Raw genomic sequence first — 13877 nt, forward strand, 5'->3', positions numbered from 1 at the left:
TTTGCCTGCAGCCCTCGCTTCTGTAGGCTAAGGCTGCTGAGGGAATTTGCTTTCATCTGGAAGGGGGAAAAAATGCCTCTAGCCTTTGTGGTTATGGAAGGAAGCCTGACAGCGTGACCCCGAACACCCTAGCAGCTCAAAGAGTTAACGACAAATTCAACGACTCCAGCCTTTCCCTCCTTGACCTCACGATTCAAGTCTCTGGCTCACGACTTCCGAGCCCATTCGCACACCCGCTGTCCCTACACCTCCCCGGGCCCCGCGGGGCGGGACGGACAGGGGCGGAGCGGCCTCCGCGCCCCGGCGACGGCGGGAGGAGGAGGAGGAGTCTCCGGCGGAGCCCGGGAGCCCGCTCCGAGGATGTCTCCGTCCCACTCCTCCTCCTCCTGCCCCTTTGCCGCGCAGCCCTCAGCCGGGAAGGGCCGTCGCCGCCGCGCAGCATGGCGAGCCGCTGCCTGCGCCTGGCCGCTCTGCTCGCCCTGGCCGCCTGCCCCAGCCGGGAGTACGAGGGTAGGGAAGGGGCGGCGCGCAGCGGGCAGCTCGGGGGAGCGGGGTCCCGGGCGGCGGAGCCCGCGGCGGGCGCTGACCCCACGCGGGCGGCCGGGCCGCAGCGCTTCGTGCCGTCGCGGAATGGGGATTGGGGTGAGGGGGTGCACAGAGCGCGGCGCCGGGGCGCGTCGGTGCGTTTCGTCGGGTTTTGGTGTCTGTGTGGGGTTGGGCGTGGAGAAGGCTTGTCTCAGCGTAATAACTGGGAGAGTAAATGGGGCCAGGTCCTTGTGAGCCCCGTGCTTAAAGTACGACCTTATGTTGTTTCATTTCTCCTTGTTTGAGTGGGTTTTAGCAAAACTGGAAATAAGCTGAACCGTAGGCCCGATTTTGTGGCAGAAGAAAATCCACGTGTAGCTGTACCCGCTCTTCTAAAGCAGCTGCATCTCATCAAGTTAGAGATTGCTGCCCTGACAGGCTGTGCAGGTGAAGCGGTCATCGTTCACTCAACAGGTGTGGTCAGCAGAGATCTGTGGTCAGAGCAGAGTGTGTGAGGGGGCTAGGTGTGGATCCAGGTGCAGGTGTGCCACGGCATATTGGCACTGCAGAGAAAACAGCCAGGTGGAGAAGGTGTCAAACAGTTCCCAGCTGTGGGGCAGTTCTGCTCACTGTGGTGCTGCGCTTTGCAGCCTGAGCCGTCCTTACTGCAGCGGTGGTTCTGGCCATGCAGGGGCATGAGGTGGCATAGCGATGGTGTTGGAGTCCTAGTTAGGTTTTTTTTGTTGTTTTTGCTGGCTTGTTTCAGCCAGCTGCTTTCCAGTGTGAAAGATGCTTTTGTGTTTTTACTTTACAAAACATTAAGGTATTGGACGCATCAGCTGCTAAATCAACAAAGACAACGGAGGTTTCTATCCTGGCATTTCTCGGAGGACTGCTGTGCTGCCAAACTGCCTTTATTTTCTTAGGAAGATGACTGAATGCCTGACTTTGCGGTTCGTGTCAGTGTTAGTCTTTGATTAGTTTGCAGAGGATGCTAATATCCCGTTCTTCTCTTTCTTTCTGAAAGGCCAAATGGAAGTTCTGCAGTCTCAAAAACCTTCTTCTTGAATATCATCTTCAAGCTGTCTGCACAATAGCCTGCTTGTTTCAGCTCCCAGTCATTTGCAAGTCCAATTCTCCTCTTACACTTAATGTCAAAGGCTCCAAACAGTTCAAGCTATCAACAGCTGTATTTATGAACCATAATATTGAGTTAAGGTTTCGCGCTCCCTCTCTTTTGTGATATTTGTTTGGTTTTGTTTTTAGGAGAGGAAAATGTGGTCTTTGTTCCAATCTTTATTCTTGCTTTCAAATCTAGTGAAGCTGTAAATAGGTGGGGTTTTTTTTTTCGCATTGTCACCATCTGTAACTGTGCACATCAGGTAACAGAAAGTCCATAAGGGAACTCAAATAGCTTCATAAAATAGTTTCAGTAGGATGCATATGTGTGTGGCTGCCCTGAATACAGATTATACGTGCATGTACTTTAATGATCTGTTACTAGGAGGTGAATGCTTTCCTGTAGACAAAGCCAAAGAATCTCTTCTAGAGCCACACAAAACACTTATTCTCAGTAATGGATTGTTGTTCAAACACCAGAAGTAGTTTAATCAGTTCTTGACTTCATAATTTGATACAGCTGGAATTTTTAGCGCAGAATGTTTGTGCACCATAACCCAAAAGGCTACCATGGGGATGTGTGCGAACTTTTTTTTATCTTGTCTAGGCACTACGGAGAGCCTTTATTGACTCTTCCTCCTCGGATTCCTCTTGCCTTCCCCTAGACACCGTCCCATCTCTTTTTTTCTGGTTTACAGAGGTGTGAAAAAAACATATAAATTCTTGTTATGTGTAGCTCAGGCAGAGCACCAGTGTTGTGGTAGTGCCAGATGAGGCTACAGTTGAAGGTAGGGATGTCGCTTGTTCAGTGATCTGGGTACGTGGAGGTGAAATCCATCAGCACTGTGTGGTATAAGGCTGCTGTACCTGTGCTTTTACATGCTTAGTAGACAGCTGTAAGGAAAAGCCAATATATTACAAAAGTAATGGGAAGTGGTTATGCTGCATTAAAAAAAAGCAGCATTGTATTTGAATAGGACATTGTTGGGTGAAGAGATGCCATTAAAATCACATACGCTTATAGAGCTGCTTTCAAAACCTGTATGAGATGTAAGTAAATGAAAGACAATATATACACGATACGCTTTAAAACGTAAGTATGTATTTGTATTAAAAATGAGCAGATGGAAGTCTGGTTGTGGGAAGGGTAGCTGTGTCACTGTGGGGTGAGGGGTCCGTTGGTGGGTGAGACATCCTGGTTCTGCAGCCATTGAGAGGGGGGCAGTCGTTGCCCATTTGAGTTTATGCTGTAACTAGACAAGAGATAGTCACTTTTCTTCTATGTATGGCAGGCTGTAATAAACTTGGCATTGCAGTTAATGCCTTGAGTCCTATTCAGAGCTCCTCTCTGTTAGAGCGGACTGAAGAGCAGGCAGGGAGCCATCTCCAAGCCCCTAAAGCAGCTGGTGTCCTGTATTGCCAAGGGTGGGGCCCCCTTGTGTCAGCTGAGGTTTTTCTTGGTGTTTTTTTTTAATGCAGCCTGCTGTCTGCCCCTTAACCCTAGGTGACTACTCCTGTAGAAGCATGTGCAGGATCCCCTTCTGTCCTTAGTTCTGTGTGTACTCGTCCTCTGAAGCCAAGTGCGCCGATACTGCGTGTGTAGAGAAGGTTGACTTGGATGTCCCGTAGGCTGTCTAAAAACAGAACAGAAAGGCACTGCCTGCCCTCAAGTTGCTTGCAGGCCAAATAAAAGACAAAAATAAAAATTGCGCGAATGCAAGCAGATAAGTATGTCCTAAGGCACAGCTTTATCCAAAAAGTTGTCCTTTGGGACCAATTGACTCCTCTTAAATAAGTATCTAGCTGGATGACTGCATGTGCACTAATAAGCAGGACTTCCAGCAGCAGAGGAGCCCAGCAAAAATGATGTTTGTGAGTGACCTTAAATGCAGCAGATGTCTTGTTTATATCCCTAAAGAATGTTGTCTTCTCTTGATGCTGCATTTGTATTTTCTCATGTGAAGTGAGAGCCATCTTCATGAGCTGTAGTAATTTCCACTGAAAGCTCACACCACTAAGTGGTGTCAAAACGTTGTGCTTTTCTTTCTGTGTTGTCTATAGCCTTCTTAACTCTGAAAGCTGAGGGCAATACACCTAAATAGTAGCATTAAGGAAGCACACTTTTTTCCCTCCATTATACAACTAGGAACAGAATGGGTAAAAACTGAATTTTGTTTGTGGCTGATGAAGGTACAAGGAAAAATATTTGTCATGCTGTTGAATGAACCATTGGATTGGAAATTCAGAGTCTATGTATTTTATGTGTAACCTTGAGGAAGTTGTGTAGGCTTGCTTTGCTCATCCTTACTTTCCTCCGCTGTAAATGAAAATAGCAGAAACATGCACCATTGTGAAGTAATTTGAAATACGTATGGAAAACGTTTACTATGTAGATACTAATTTACATTAAGAGTGGAGTTTGGAGACGGGCATAGACTTCATCCTGTGCTTTCAGATGCCTTGATGTACTGCTGATAAAACATCCATAACCGACCGAAGACCAGAGAGTGTATGAGAAGCATCATTTACAGGGATATGCTGTAAAGATACAAATGATGAGTCCTGTTTTCCTGTTGTTTTTTTTTAATTATTATTTTATTTTTGACTCCGTGTTGAAATCTCTTGCAATTCAGTTACTGCAGATAAGACATCTCAGAGGGGTCACTGAAATAATTGGTAATTCCTAACTTGATTGTCTCACAAGTTATAAGATGTCTACAAATACACTTACGTTTTTAGGTCGTCCTACATCTTGAACTTCCATCCCGTACTGCCAGACAAGAAATTAGGCAGTACAAGGATCCTGAGAGCATTTTCATCAGGACAGATTATTTCCAAAGGATGGCTCCATGGCCTACTGGCATAACTGGAGTGGAGAGCAATGAGAGGACCCCATCACTCGCACTCCCATCCCTACCTACCTCCACCCTGACCACACTACTTGTCTTTTGGCTGGAAAGTTTACCAGTAATCATAGAATCAGAGAACATCCTGAGTTGGAGGAGACTCGCAAGGACCACCCAAAATCAAACTGATGCTCTCTGAACTCCGGCACTGGGGGCTGTGCCCACAGCCCTGGGCAGCCCGCTCCATGCCCACCGCCCTGTGGTGCAGCCCCTGTCCCTAACCCCCAGCTGCCCCTCCCCTGACACAGCTCCGTGCCGTTCCCTCGGGCCCTGTCGCTGTCACACAGAGCAGAGCTCAGCGCTGCCCCTCCGCTCCCTGTGAGGAGCTGCAGCCGCCATCAGGCCTCCCCTCAGCTCCTCTGCTCTGCGCTGAGCACTCCCAGGGATCTGAGCTCATCCTCTTATGTCTTCCCCTCTAGACCCTTCCCCACCTTTGTCGCCCTCCTTCTGACTCTATCTCATAGTTTCATGCCCTTCTTATACTGTGGTGACCAAAATAATGCTGGTGATAGCAGGGATTGTTTGATTTCAGATTTGTAGGTGAAGTGTAATCTCATAGTTCATGAAGTTGTAATATGTACTGTCATATAGTATTGTCAGTCTATGCCTTTCATGCTACTTCTATGAAGTTTATGAAAGTAGAAATGTTTGTGGGTTTTTTGGGGTTTTTTTTTTGCTAAAAGAAGTAACAAATTAAGTTTTCCTCAAAATATTTTGCTAAGTTTTCTGCTTGTGGAGTGGCTGTTTCATTTTTTGTATTGTTGTTTCATTTGATTAGATGCCTCAAGATATGTGATATGTGAACTACTTACAGTATGCTGTCCGTTTCCCAAGGCGCTCACTTAAATTCTCTTTTTTTAGAGCAGTAAATTAAAAGCTTAGCATGCAGAATACTGCAGGCTGGCTGTGAGTTCTTTGCCACTGCTTCTAGCTATTAATTATATTTTAAAGAGCACTATTAAAGCTGTTCAGACTGAAGATTTATGCTGCAATATCTTGAAAGTAGCTCCAAATGAGAGGTTGTAATGTAATGATTCTGATGTTTCCTGTGACTCAGAATAGCTCCGTAAGGGCTCTGCTGCACAACTCTAGCTTGTGCTTCTGCGTATCTCTCAGTGAAGAGAGAAGGTTTTGTATCTCTTCAGAGACACCTTTGGAAGTAAATTTAAGTTTGGAGATTGGAATATGGAAAGCTTAGCTTTACTGATGTCTTCTGTTAGCTTTTCTGAACAATACTAACAACATTTTGTTGTGTTTGAGAAGGAAATGATGTCTTTGCTGTGTACCTAATGCACAGAAACCTGAAGGCAACGGTTATATGGAAAGTAAAGTTCTATCAAGTGCAAAGTAAGGAAGATTAGAAATCCTTCCCCCACCTCACGTTATTCTTTAACTGGTGTTTCTTGGCAGCTGCAGGCTTTTTCCTGAGAGAAATGTCTAAAATTACATCTTCCTCCTAAGTTCTGTGAAGGTGGAAGGAGAATGCGTTTAGCATGAGAGTGCATTCAGAGCCTGGTACCAGCATGCCTAAGTGACCTCTAGTGCATCCTACACTGGGGCTGCTGAGCTGGAAGCTGCTTTCTTTCACCCTGTAGTGTGCATGGACACAAAATAGGCAGCAGGGGTGGGACGTGCATTATTACTGGTGCTGAATGGTGCTGTGCCATTCAGCTGGCCTTTTGCAGCACATCCCTGGAGATGGAGGTACTCCCAGCTGTATCAGATCGCCCAGCCTCTGCCAGCTTGTGTGATGGCAGTTGGGGAAAGCCAGGCATTTTTGGCAAAGATTTTTGCCATTTGAGCAGATACCACTCATACAACTTCATGTTTTGCTTAGTGGATAAAAATGTGTCTGAGTCTGAGAACAGATGACATAAGTGGGAATTAGGGTAGAAGCTGTTTTCAGATACCAAGTTCTACTTGATGCTTAGGGCCTAAAAATAAATTAGTGAGAATATGCAAAATGACGGGTGTTCTGAGTTGCTTTTGTGAGATGCCAGAGGGTCATTTTGAGCTTTTTTCAAGAGTAAGAAGCCATGACCAAAACACATGAAGATGCATATTGTAATAATTCTTGATTGCACTCATTTGTTTGGAACTGGTGAGTAAATACATACATACATGCATGTATTTCTTTGATGTGTACAGTGCTCAGATTGTGATGTGCAGCTGTGTCCCTTGTGGAAGCACAGAGAAAACTTGTGCAGCTTTAGAGGAAAACACATGGCAATAAATTTTATGTTACTGCTATCTTCTGCTGCAACGCAGTGGATAAAAATATACCTGTGTGAGAATATTTCATGTATGTAATTTGGATGATTTGGAAGCTTGTGTTATAGTGAAACTTTGTTTTGAAGCTTCTGAAATTACTATGTTGCTGTTAAAGAAAGAAACCCTTTTTTTTTTCTTTTTTTTCACCAGTTGTGACAGATCTTAAATTTCACACAGCTTTGAATAGACAGGTTTTCTTCCAATTTGAGATGGAATTAAAGACAACTGATTTCATTCTTTCCTATTTTTTGCCCCCTTCTTCTTTTCAGGAAATGTCACTGCTTTTTAAGGTGCCAGATTTAGGCCTGCCATACATCTGTACGCTAAGAATAGCACTGCAGTTTGGAAGTAGTCGTGTATTCAGGCCTCTCCAGCGGTGCCTTGTCATGCTGCGTGTCTTACCCAAAGCCTACGCTTAACCAGTGTGGGCTGGCAAAGGGAGCCTCTGTGCAAAGTCTGTCTCCTCTGTGGGCGTCCCAGGAAAGTTGTAACCTAGTAAGGTCTGTGGGCCTTACTGGTGTCCCACTGAGGTCTTTCTCTCAGACTTCCTGACAGCGGCTGGCCAGACCGGGTGAGATGTTGCTTGCAGCTGCCACACAGTTGTAAGTCTCTGCCAATTACAGTTCTCCTTAAAGTTTTCAATTTTTGGACAGTGCACTTAAAATAATGACTTAATTTGCATCTTCCCATCTTGAGTCCGTCCGTTGTGGCTTTCTAGTTATAATGTGTCACTCCTAAGTAAAACAGGCCGGAGCTAACATGACTCTGTCCGGCTATTCCTGAAGATTAAAAGCATGTTGGCTTGCAGGCATTCACTGCTCTAGGCTGCCCAGGTGCACTGGCAGTGAAATGATTAAATAAAAAATAATAATAAATAATAGAACAAATAACAAAAAGGTCTTCCCCGTAATTTACTTTTTCTGGAAGAGGAGTAGATGTGAGTGGCACAGAAGGCGATTGCAGGTTGAAAGGGGGGTATGTTCTTTATTAATGTAGGAAGAAAGATGAGTTCTTGAAGGTGTTTTCTGTGACAGCATCTGGCTGCTAATTTGCTTCAGCTTTGTGTCACTGATTTTCATGTTTTTAAGGGAGCTGGTTAACCTCTGTCTGCATCCCCTTTGGGGATGATTTATCTGGTGGGAGAGCACACTTGGGATGCTGTGGCTGAAAACATTCATATGAGGAGGAAGTGCTATTATTGCTGTTATGTATGCCATGCATCATATTCAGTCAAAATGGGTGGGTGTGTTTAGTTAGGGAACTGCCTATGCATTGTTAGTTTAAGGAAATGTACGAATTTCAGCAAATTTGTACAAAGTAGTTCTCTAATAAGAGACGTCAACACCTGCATAAATGATAGCAGTGCTGCTTTTGTATCACCAATGCCTTTTTATCCTTTCCACCTGTGCACTGACAGTTTGCAGCAGATAACTGCCTGAGCACTTGTTGGTGATGTGTCCAGTGGTCTCTTCAGAAAATACTAGTACTTGATTTTTTTTTATTTTTTGTACTTCTGATTGGTGATTTTGTGTTTGTCTACAACTGAGTGTTGAAACCAAGAATGTTAAACAGTGCCTTTAAATGGCTTCAAGGCATTTTGCATCCCTTAGATACCAGTAATGGCAGAAGGCATGCACTTACAGCACCAAAAGTTCTTTTGTTTTATTATTATTCAGGATTATCCTTTTGCAATAATCTTGCTTGCCAGTGGCATTGATGATCAGAGGGCTGGAGCACCTCTTCTATGAGGAAAGGTTGAGGGGACTGGGCTTGTTTAGTTTGGAGAAGAGAAGGCTCTGGGGAGACCTCATAGTGGCCTTCCAGTACTTGAAGGGAGCATATGAACAGGAGGGGGAACAGCTGTTTACGAGGGTGGATAGTGATAGGACAAGGGGGAATGGTTTTAAAGTGGGACAGGGGAGGTTTAGGTTGGATATTAGGAGGAAGTTTTTCACACGGAGGGTGGTGACACACTGGCACAGGTTGCCCAAGGAGGTTGTGGATGCCCCATTGCTGGAGGCATTCAAGGCCAGGCTGGATGTGGCTCTGGGCAGCCTGGTCTGGTAGTTGGCGACCCTACACATAGCAGGGGGGTTGAAACTACATGATCTTTGAGGTCCTTTTCAACCCAGGCCATTCTATGATCTTAAATGTGTGGCATATTTATAAAATGCCTAGGGAATTTTAGGCATAAAATATACTAAGACACATACGTTGCTTGTGTGCAATAAAAAACAAGTTGGAGCTCATCGAAAGATAAAACAGTCATAAACCAAATGTGTTTCCTGTTGGAAAACAAAGCCAGTTTGCCAAAACGAATCGGTACAGAGGAATTAAAAATAAGTCCTTCATTTCAGTAACGAAGTATTTTCATATACGTAAGCCTCTCACAATGGAAGTAGGTTCTGATTTATATGCAGCTGATGGATGTTGTTTTGAAGTACAACTCAGTTCCAAGTTTACTCTTTCGGCTGTAACAGTTATCCTTTATTGCACAAAGTGAAAAGCAGGAGGATGGGGGCAAAAGACTGTATTGTGGCTCACGACACAATAAATTAATGTATTGCTCATGATTTTTGTGGTGTGGAGGCTGATGCTTCTCAGGGTTCCAGTTCACACCAAGAAGTGTTCTGCAGTACATTTTTGGTGTGATTTCAATGAGGGCACAATGGTAAGTGAGACAGACAAAAGGTAGAAACACACCAGGGGAGGGTGTAACAAAGACCTTGTGGCTGGGTGAATTAGCTGTTGCACTATTTAAATAAGCTTTGCCTGAAAAGCCCAGCACTGTTCAAGCAGCAGCAACTACTTACGTTATGGTTTATATTTGCTTGAATGGTTCTTTTAAAACCACGCTATGTAGTCACTTGTAGTTTCCTCTGAGGAAAGAGCTGTGAGGAATCACTGCCGTATCAGTGAGATACTCTGTGTATGAACAGGGGAGGAGAGGAGGAAGACTTGGCAGACTCCACTGCAGTTTGCAAGTTCATACAAGGCTGCATCTCCTCCAGGGTTGTAGTTCTCAGCCATCTACCATACGCATACTTCGGCCCTGTCACAGTCTTCTGAAGGCTACTGAAGTCTGGAGCATGTATTACATAGGGGTTAGTGGCTGAGGGAGTGCTCCTACTAACAGTTCTTGCTGGGAAAGCGAGTTCACTTGAGATGGTTGAAACTCCTAATGTATCTTCATTTTCCCAGTGTATCTTCTTTCCTTTCCGGGAAGCCAGCTGGATTAGGGATTTGGTGAAACAGAATGCTATTCTGTCACATCATTCTTGAGGCATTCACCCAGTTTCACATTGGCGGATGTTGGCATGTGGCAGGCTGCTATGGAACTGGCTTGCAAGTGAAAGATGCCAGAGAGCCTCTGTAGTGCCAAGGGGCAAAGGAATGAGTGCAGGATATAGCTCGTGTGACTCCTTGCCTTCTGCTGGGACTTGTGCAACAGAGGCTGGCAGTAGGGCACGGCCTACCCTAGTGGCCGCACCCCCTGTCCCCAGGCACTGAGCAGAGCCAGGATGGTGAGTGGGGCCCACTGTGACCCAGGGGCTGTGGGGCAGGTCAGCTCCCAGGTGGAGCAAGGGGACCTGGCAGGGTTGCAAGCTGGTGTAAGTGTTAGGGGAATGGGATGCGTCTTTGGTCTTGAACCTCCAGATGGATTTTGGGTTAAGTTCCATCTCATTTAGGATGTTTTAATTCTTAGTAATAATTTAGATGATTATTTCCTTTTTGATGTGACTAGGCTTCAAACAAAGCCTTAAGTCTGTTATATAAAAACATCTCTTCTGCTCTGAGTTTGGCTGCTTCTTTCTAAGAGCCTCTAGTTGCTGTCTTCAGGACGTTTATGGAGCTTGAACAGTTTTTCTGTACTAAACTGTATCTGTTGACAGCCGAGATTGGTAGAAGTAGCTAATAAAGGGCTATATCCTAATTAAGTGAACTCGGTAAAGTGAAGCTGTTTGCCTACTTGCTTGCTGGAGTTGGTCATTCCTGCCAGCCTCTGCTCATTAATAGTAGATGTCAGCCCCCTTTTAACAAAAGGACTTCAGATTGCTGCTGAAGGTGGGACTTGGTTATGAAGAGAGGATGAGAAGTCCACAGCATCTACTGCAAAGACGGGAAAACAAAATGGGAAATTATTTTTTCCAAGTGCGTACCTTTTGAAAAACATATGGATTGGCTTAGTACACATTTCTCCACACTAAGTTTGCTCTTAACAGTCCCTCTCTAGCTGCTCTGGACAGCTCTGCTGTTTCTGGTAGTTGCGATGAGTTTTCACTGCCCTTTTCTGCCACGTGAAGAAGTAGGGTGTAAATTTTGGAACCTTGGCTGTGGTGCACTGAGGTCTTGTATTTGTTTAAGTGATTATATTGCTATTTCCAGGTTTCTCTTTTGCCTTAAACCAGCAATTAGGGTTCCAGAGATTGAGGAAATTTATTTTATGTAGGCTGATTTATCTAGCGTGGGACATTTGAAGATGCAGGTTTTCTAAGCATTAACTTTGGCAATAAATCTCTCTGTATCTTTAAAATAAAGCTAATGTTTCTCATAAGTCATAATTCCAGCAGATATAATTTAAAAGAATCACCAGTTGATCAAAGTCTGCTGTATCCAAAGCCATCAATATACTGTTGGTATTTTTATAATACTCTTGTGACTTCAATGCTGTGTATGTATCATCAGTGAAACTGAGATTTCCTCATCCATATTCTCACAAATGGCCATGGCAAGCAATTTCAGAAAGAAACCAGTTTGTCTTCTCAGTAGCAATGTAAGTGAGAACGTGGAGAGTATCTTTTCAATTGGGAATTCCCACTGAAAGGAATATTAATGAAAAATGAGTTCAGGTTTGGTGGGAGCATCTCAAATGTTCTTTTAAAATCTGCATTATACATTCTGGCTGTAGCAAACTCTTCCGAGTCTCCCTTGGGATATAATTAACATTCATTAATTTAAACAGAATGAGCAAGCCAGTTATCATCAGTTGGTTTATACAACTTGTGTGCTTTTGGCTGTGAACTCCATGGTAAGTACTGTTTTCTTTGAAGCAATTTTTAATACTAGTCTTCAGGGAGAAATTAAATTCCTACCTCCTGAGTTTTGACAGCAGTTACTACTTTTTGTCTTCCGTTGATTGGTTTGCTATTCAATTTTAAGTACCTCTGTACCCGGTGTGTTGTTTTTTGTTTGCTTTTTCTTTTCAATTTCCATCTATTTTTCCATCTTCTTCGCTCAGTTTTGGACCTGCTCACCACCATTCATGGCTCTGAGTCATTTCTTCAGCTCTTCATCCCTAGTACAGTGCCTGTGTTTTCGCTTTCGTGTTATCTTTGCTATGCAGTAGCAAAGAATGTGAAGTCCTGGAGTCCTTAGAAGTCTCTTTTCCTTCCGAGGGGTCCTGCAGTATTAATACCAAGCACTCTTAATGCTTTCATCTGTTTGCAAGTGCACATTTTCTAGAACATGGATTTTTGTAAACCAATATTTATGCTCCATATTTCTCTGAAAAGGAATTCACTCGCATGGAGTTGGAACTTAAAGTAAATTGTGATAGACTTCTGTACTACAGTTGCATTCATGCATAAGAAGTGAGACAATGCAAGCTAACAAATTAAAGCCAGGAAGTCCTGCTTGAACCAGTTTAATATATATATATACACACACATATGTATATATTTGATCATTACGTAGATTTTTAAAAAGTTACACGTATGTGTATTATATATGTCTTTTTCTGAAGTGGTGACTTAAGCAGGGGAGATAAGGAGAAGTTGTGCAGAGGAAGCCTTCAAGGCAGCTCAGTGCCAGCACAGAATATACAGTAGCTCTGTGTTGCTTTCAGACACAGCAGGACTCCAGTTATAAAGGAGTAAGATGAGATCACGGAAAGGAACTTGAGTCAGTAACTTCACATTTTTCCACTCTCCTCCTATTGTTTTCTGGGATCTTGTAAAGAGTTTCCAATGGAATACAGATAGCTCCTGATGCTAGCTTTCAGGTGTCAGGATTACTGTCTGATAGTTAAAATTGGGATTTGTTTTTGTTTGTATGCTTTTAGGGAACCTTTCTTTTAGTCTCCATGTAAAATCTGAAAAATATTTGTAAAATGGCAGAACTTCCAAATAATATTCACATGTTAGTTATGGGAATTGTAGATAGAAGAGAAAAAAAGCAGTGTACCTGTTGCTATACTATTAAAGGTTAGATATTGAGGTGTGCCAGTTTCCACTGTCTGCATTAAAAGTAAATAAAATTTCTTCTATCTGTCACCAGTTCAGAATAGAACTGGTAGTGATGCACTGGTACAGGTTGCCCAAGGAGGTTGTGGATCTCAGGATCTCATGGCATGTTGAGAAGTTCCCTGCCATCAGGTTTTCATCCAAAGTTTGCCATGGTTCTTTGCCCTTTCAGATAGCTTAGAGGCAGACTAGTCATAAAATCATAGAATGGCTTGGTTGGGAGGGACCTTAAAGCCTATCTAGTTACAACCCCCTGCCATGGGCAGGGCTGCCCCCCACCAGCTCAGGCTGCCCAGAGCCCTATCCAACCTGGCCTTGAGCGCCTCCAGGGATGGGGAACCACAGTTTCTCTGGGCAGCTGTGCCAGCGCCTCACTGCCCTCTGGGGAAAGGATTTCTGCCTAATATCTCACCTAATTTTTCCATCTTTTAGTTCAAAACCATTCTCCCTTATCCTATAAGTATCAGACCGTGTAAGAAGTCAGTCACCCTCCTGTTCATAAGCTTCCCTGAAGTACTGGAAGGCAGCAGTGAGGTCTCCTCAGAGCCTTCTTTTTTCCAGGCTGAACAACTCTGGCTCCCTCAGCCTTTCTTTGTAGAAGTGCTCCAGCCCTCTGATCATCTTCATGGCCTCCTCTGGACCTGCTCCAACAGCTCTAAGTCTTTCTTACTCTGGGGGCCTCAGACCCAGGTGCGATATTCCAGGTGCGAGCAGAGCAGAGAGAAACAGTCTCCTCCCTAACCCTGCTGGCTGCCCCTCTTTTGATGCAGCCCAGGGTATGGTTGACCTTCCAGGCTGTAAACACACACTGCTG

At 44.2% G+C, this 13877-nt stretch overlaps 1 protein-coding gene across 3 annotated transcripts in view; it reads left to right on the forward strand.

Annotated features, from left to right (window-relative positions):
* Positions 1-388: 388 nt before the first annotated feature.
* Positions 389-13877, forward strand: part of SRPX (sushi repeat containing protein, X-linked) — a 40562-nt gene continuing 27073 nt past the window's right edge. For all 3 annotated transcript variants that reach the window (XM_004934617.4, XM_416781.8, XM_004934618.5), the window contains exon 1: positions 389-510. In XM_004934617.4, the coding sequence (XP_004934674.1) occupies positions 441-510 (70 nt within the window). In that variant the 5' untranslated portion in view covers positions 389-440. The remainder of the gene's footprint in view (positions 511-13877) is intronic.

The sequence above is a fragment of the Gallus gallus genome, chromosome 1 (assembly GCF_016699485.2).
Source record: "Gallus gallus isolate bGalGal1 chromosome 1, bGalGal1.mat.broiler.GRCg7b, whole genome shotgun sequence".
In the NCBI taxonomy this organism is placed as follows: Eukaryota; Metazoa; Chordata; class Aves; order Galliformes; family Phasianidae; genus Gallus; species Gallus gallus.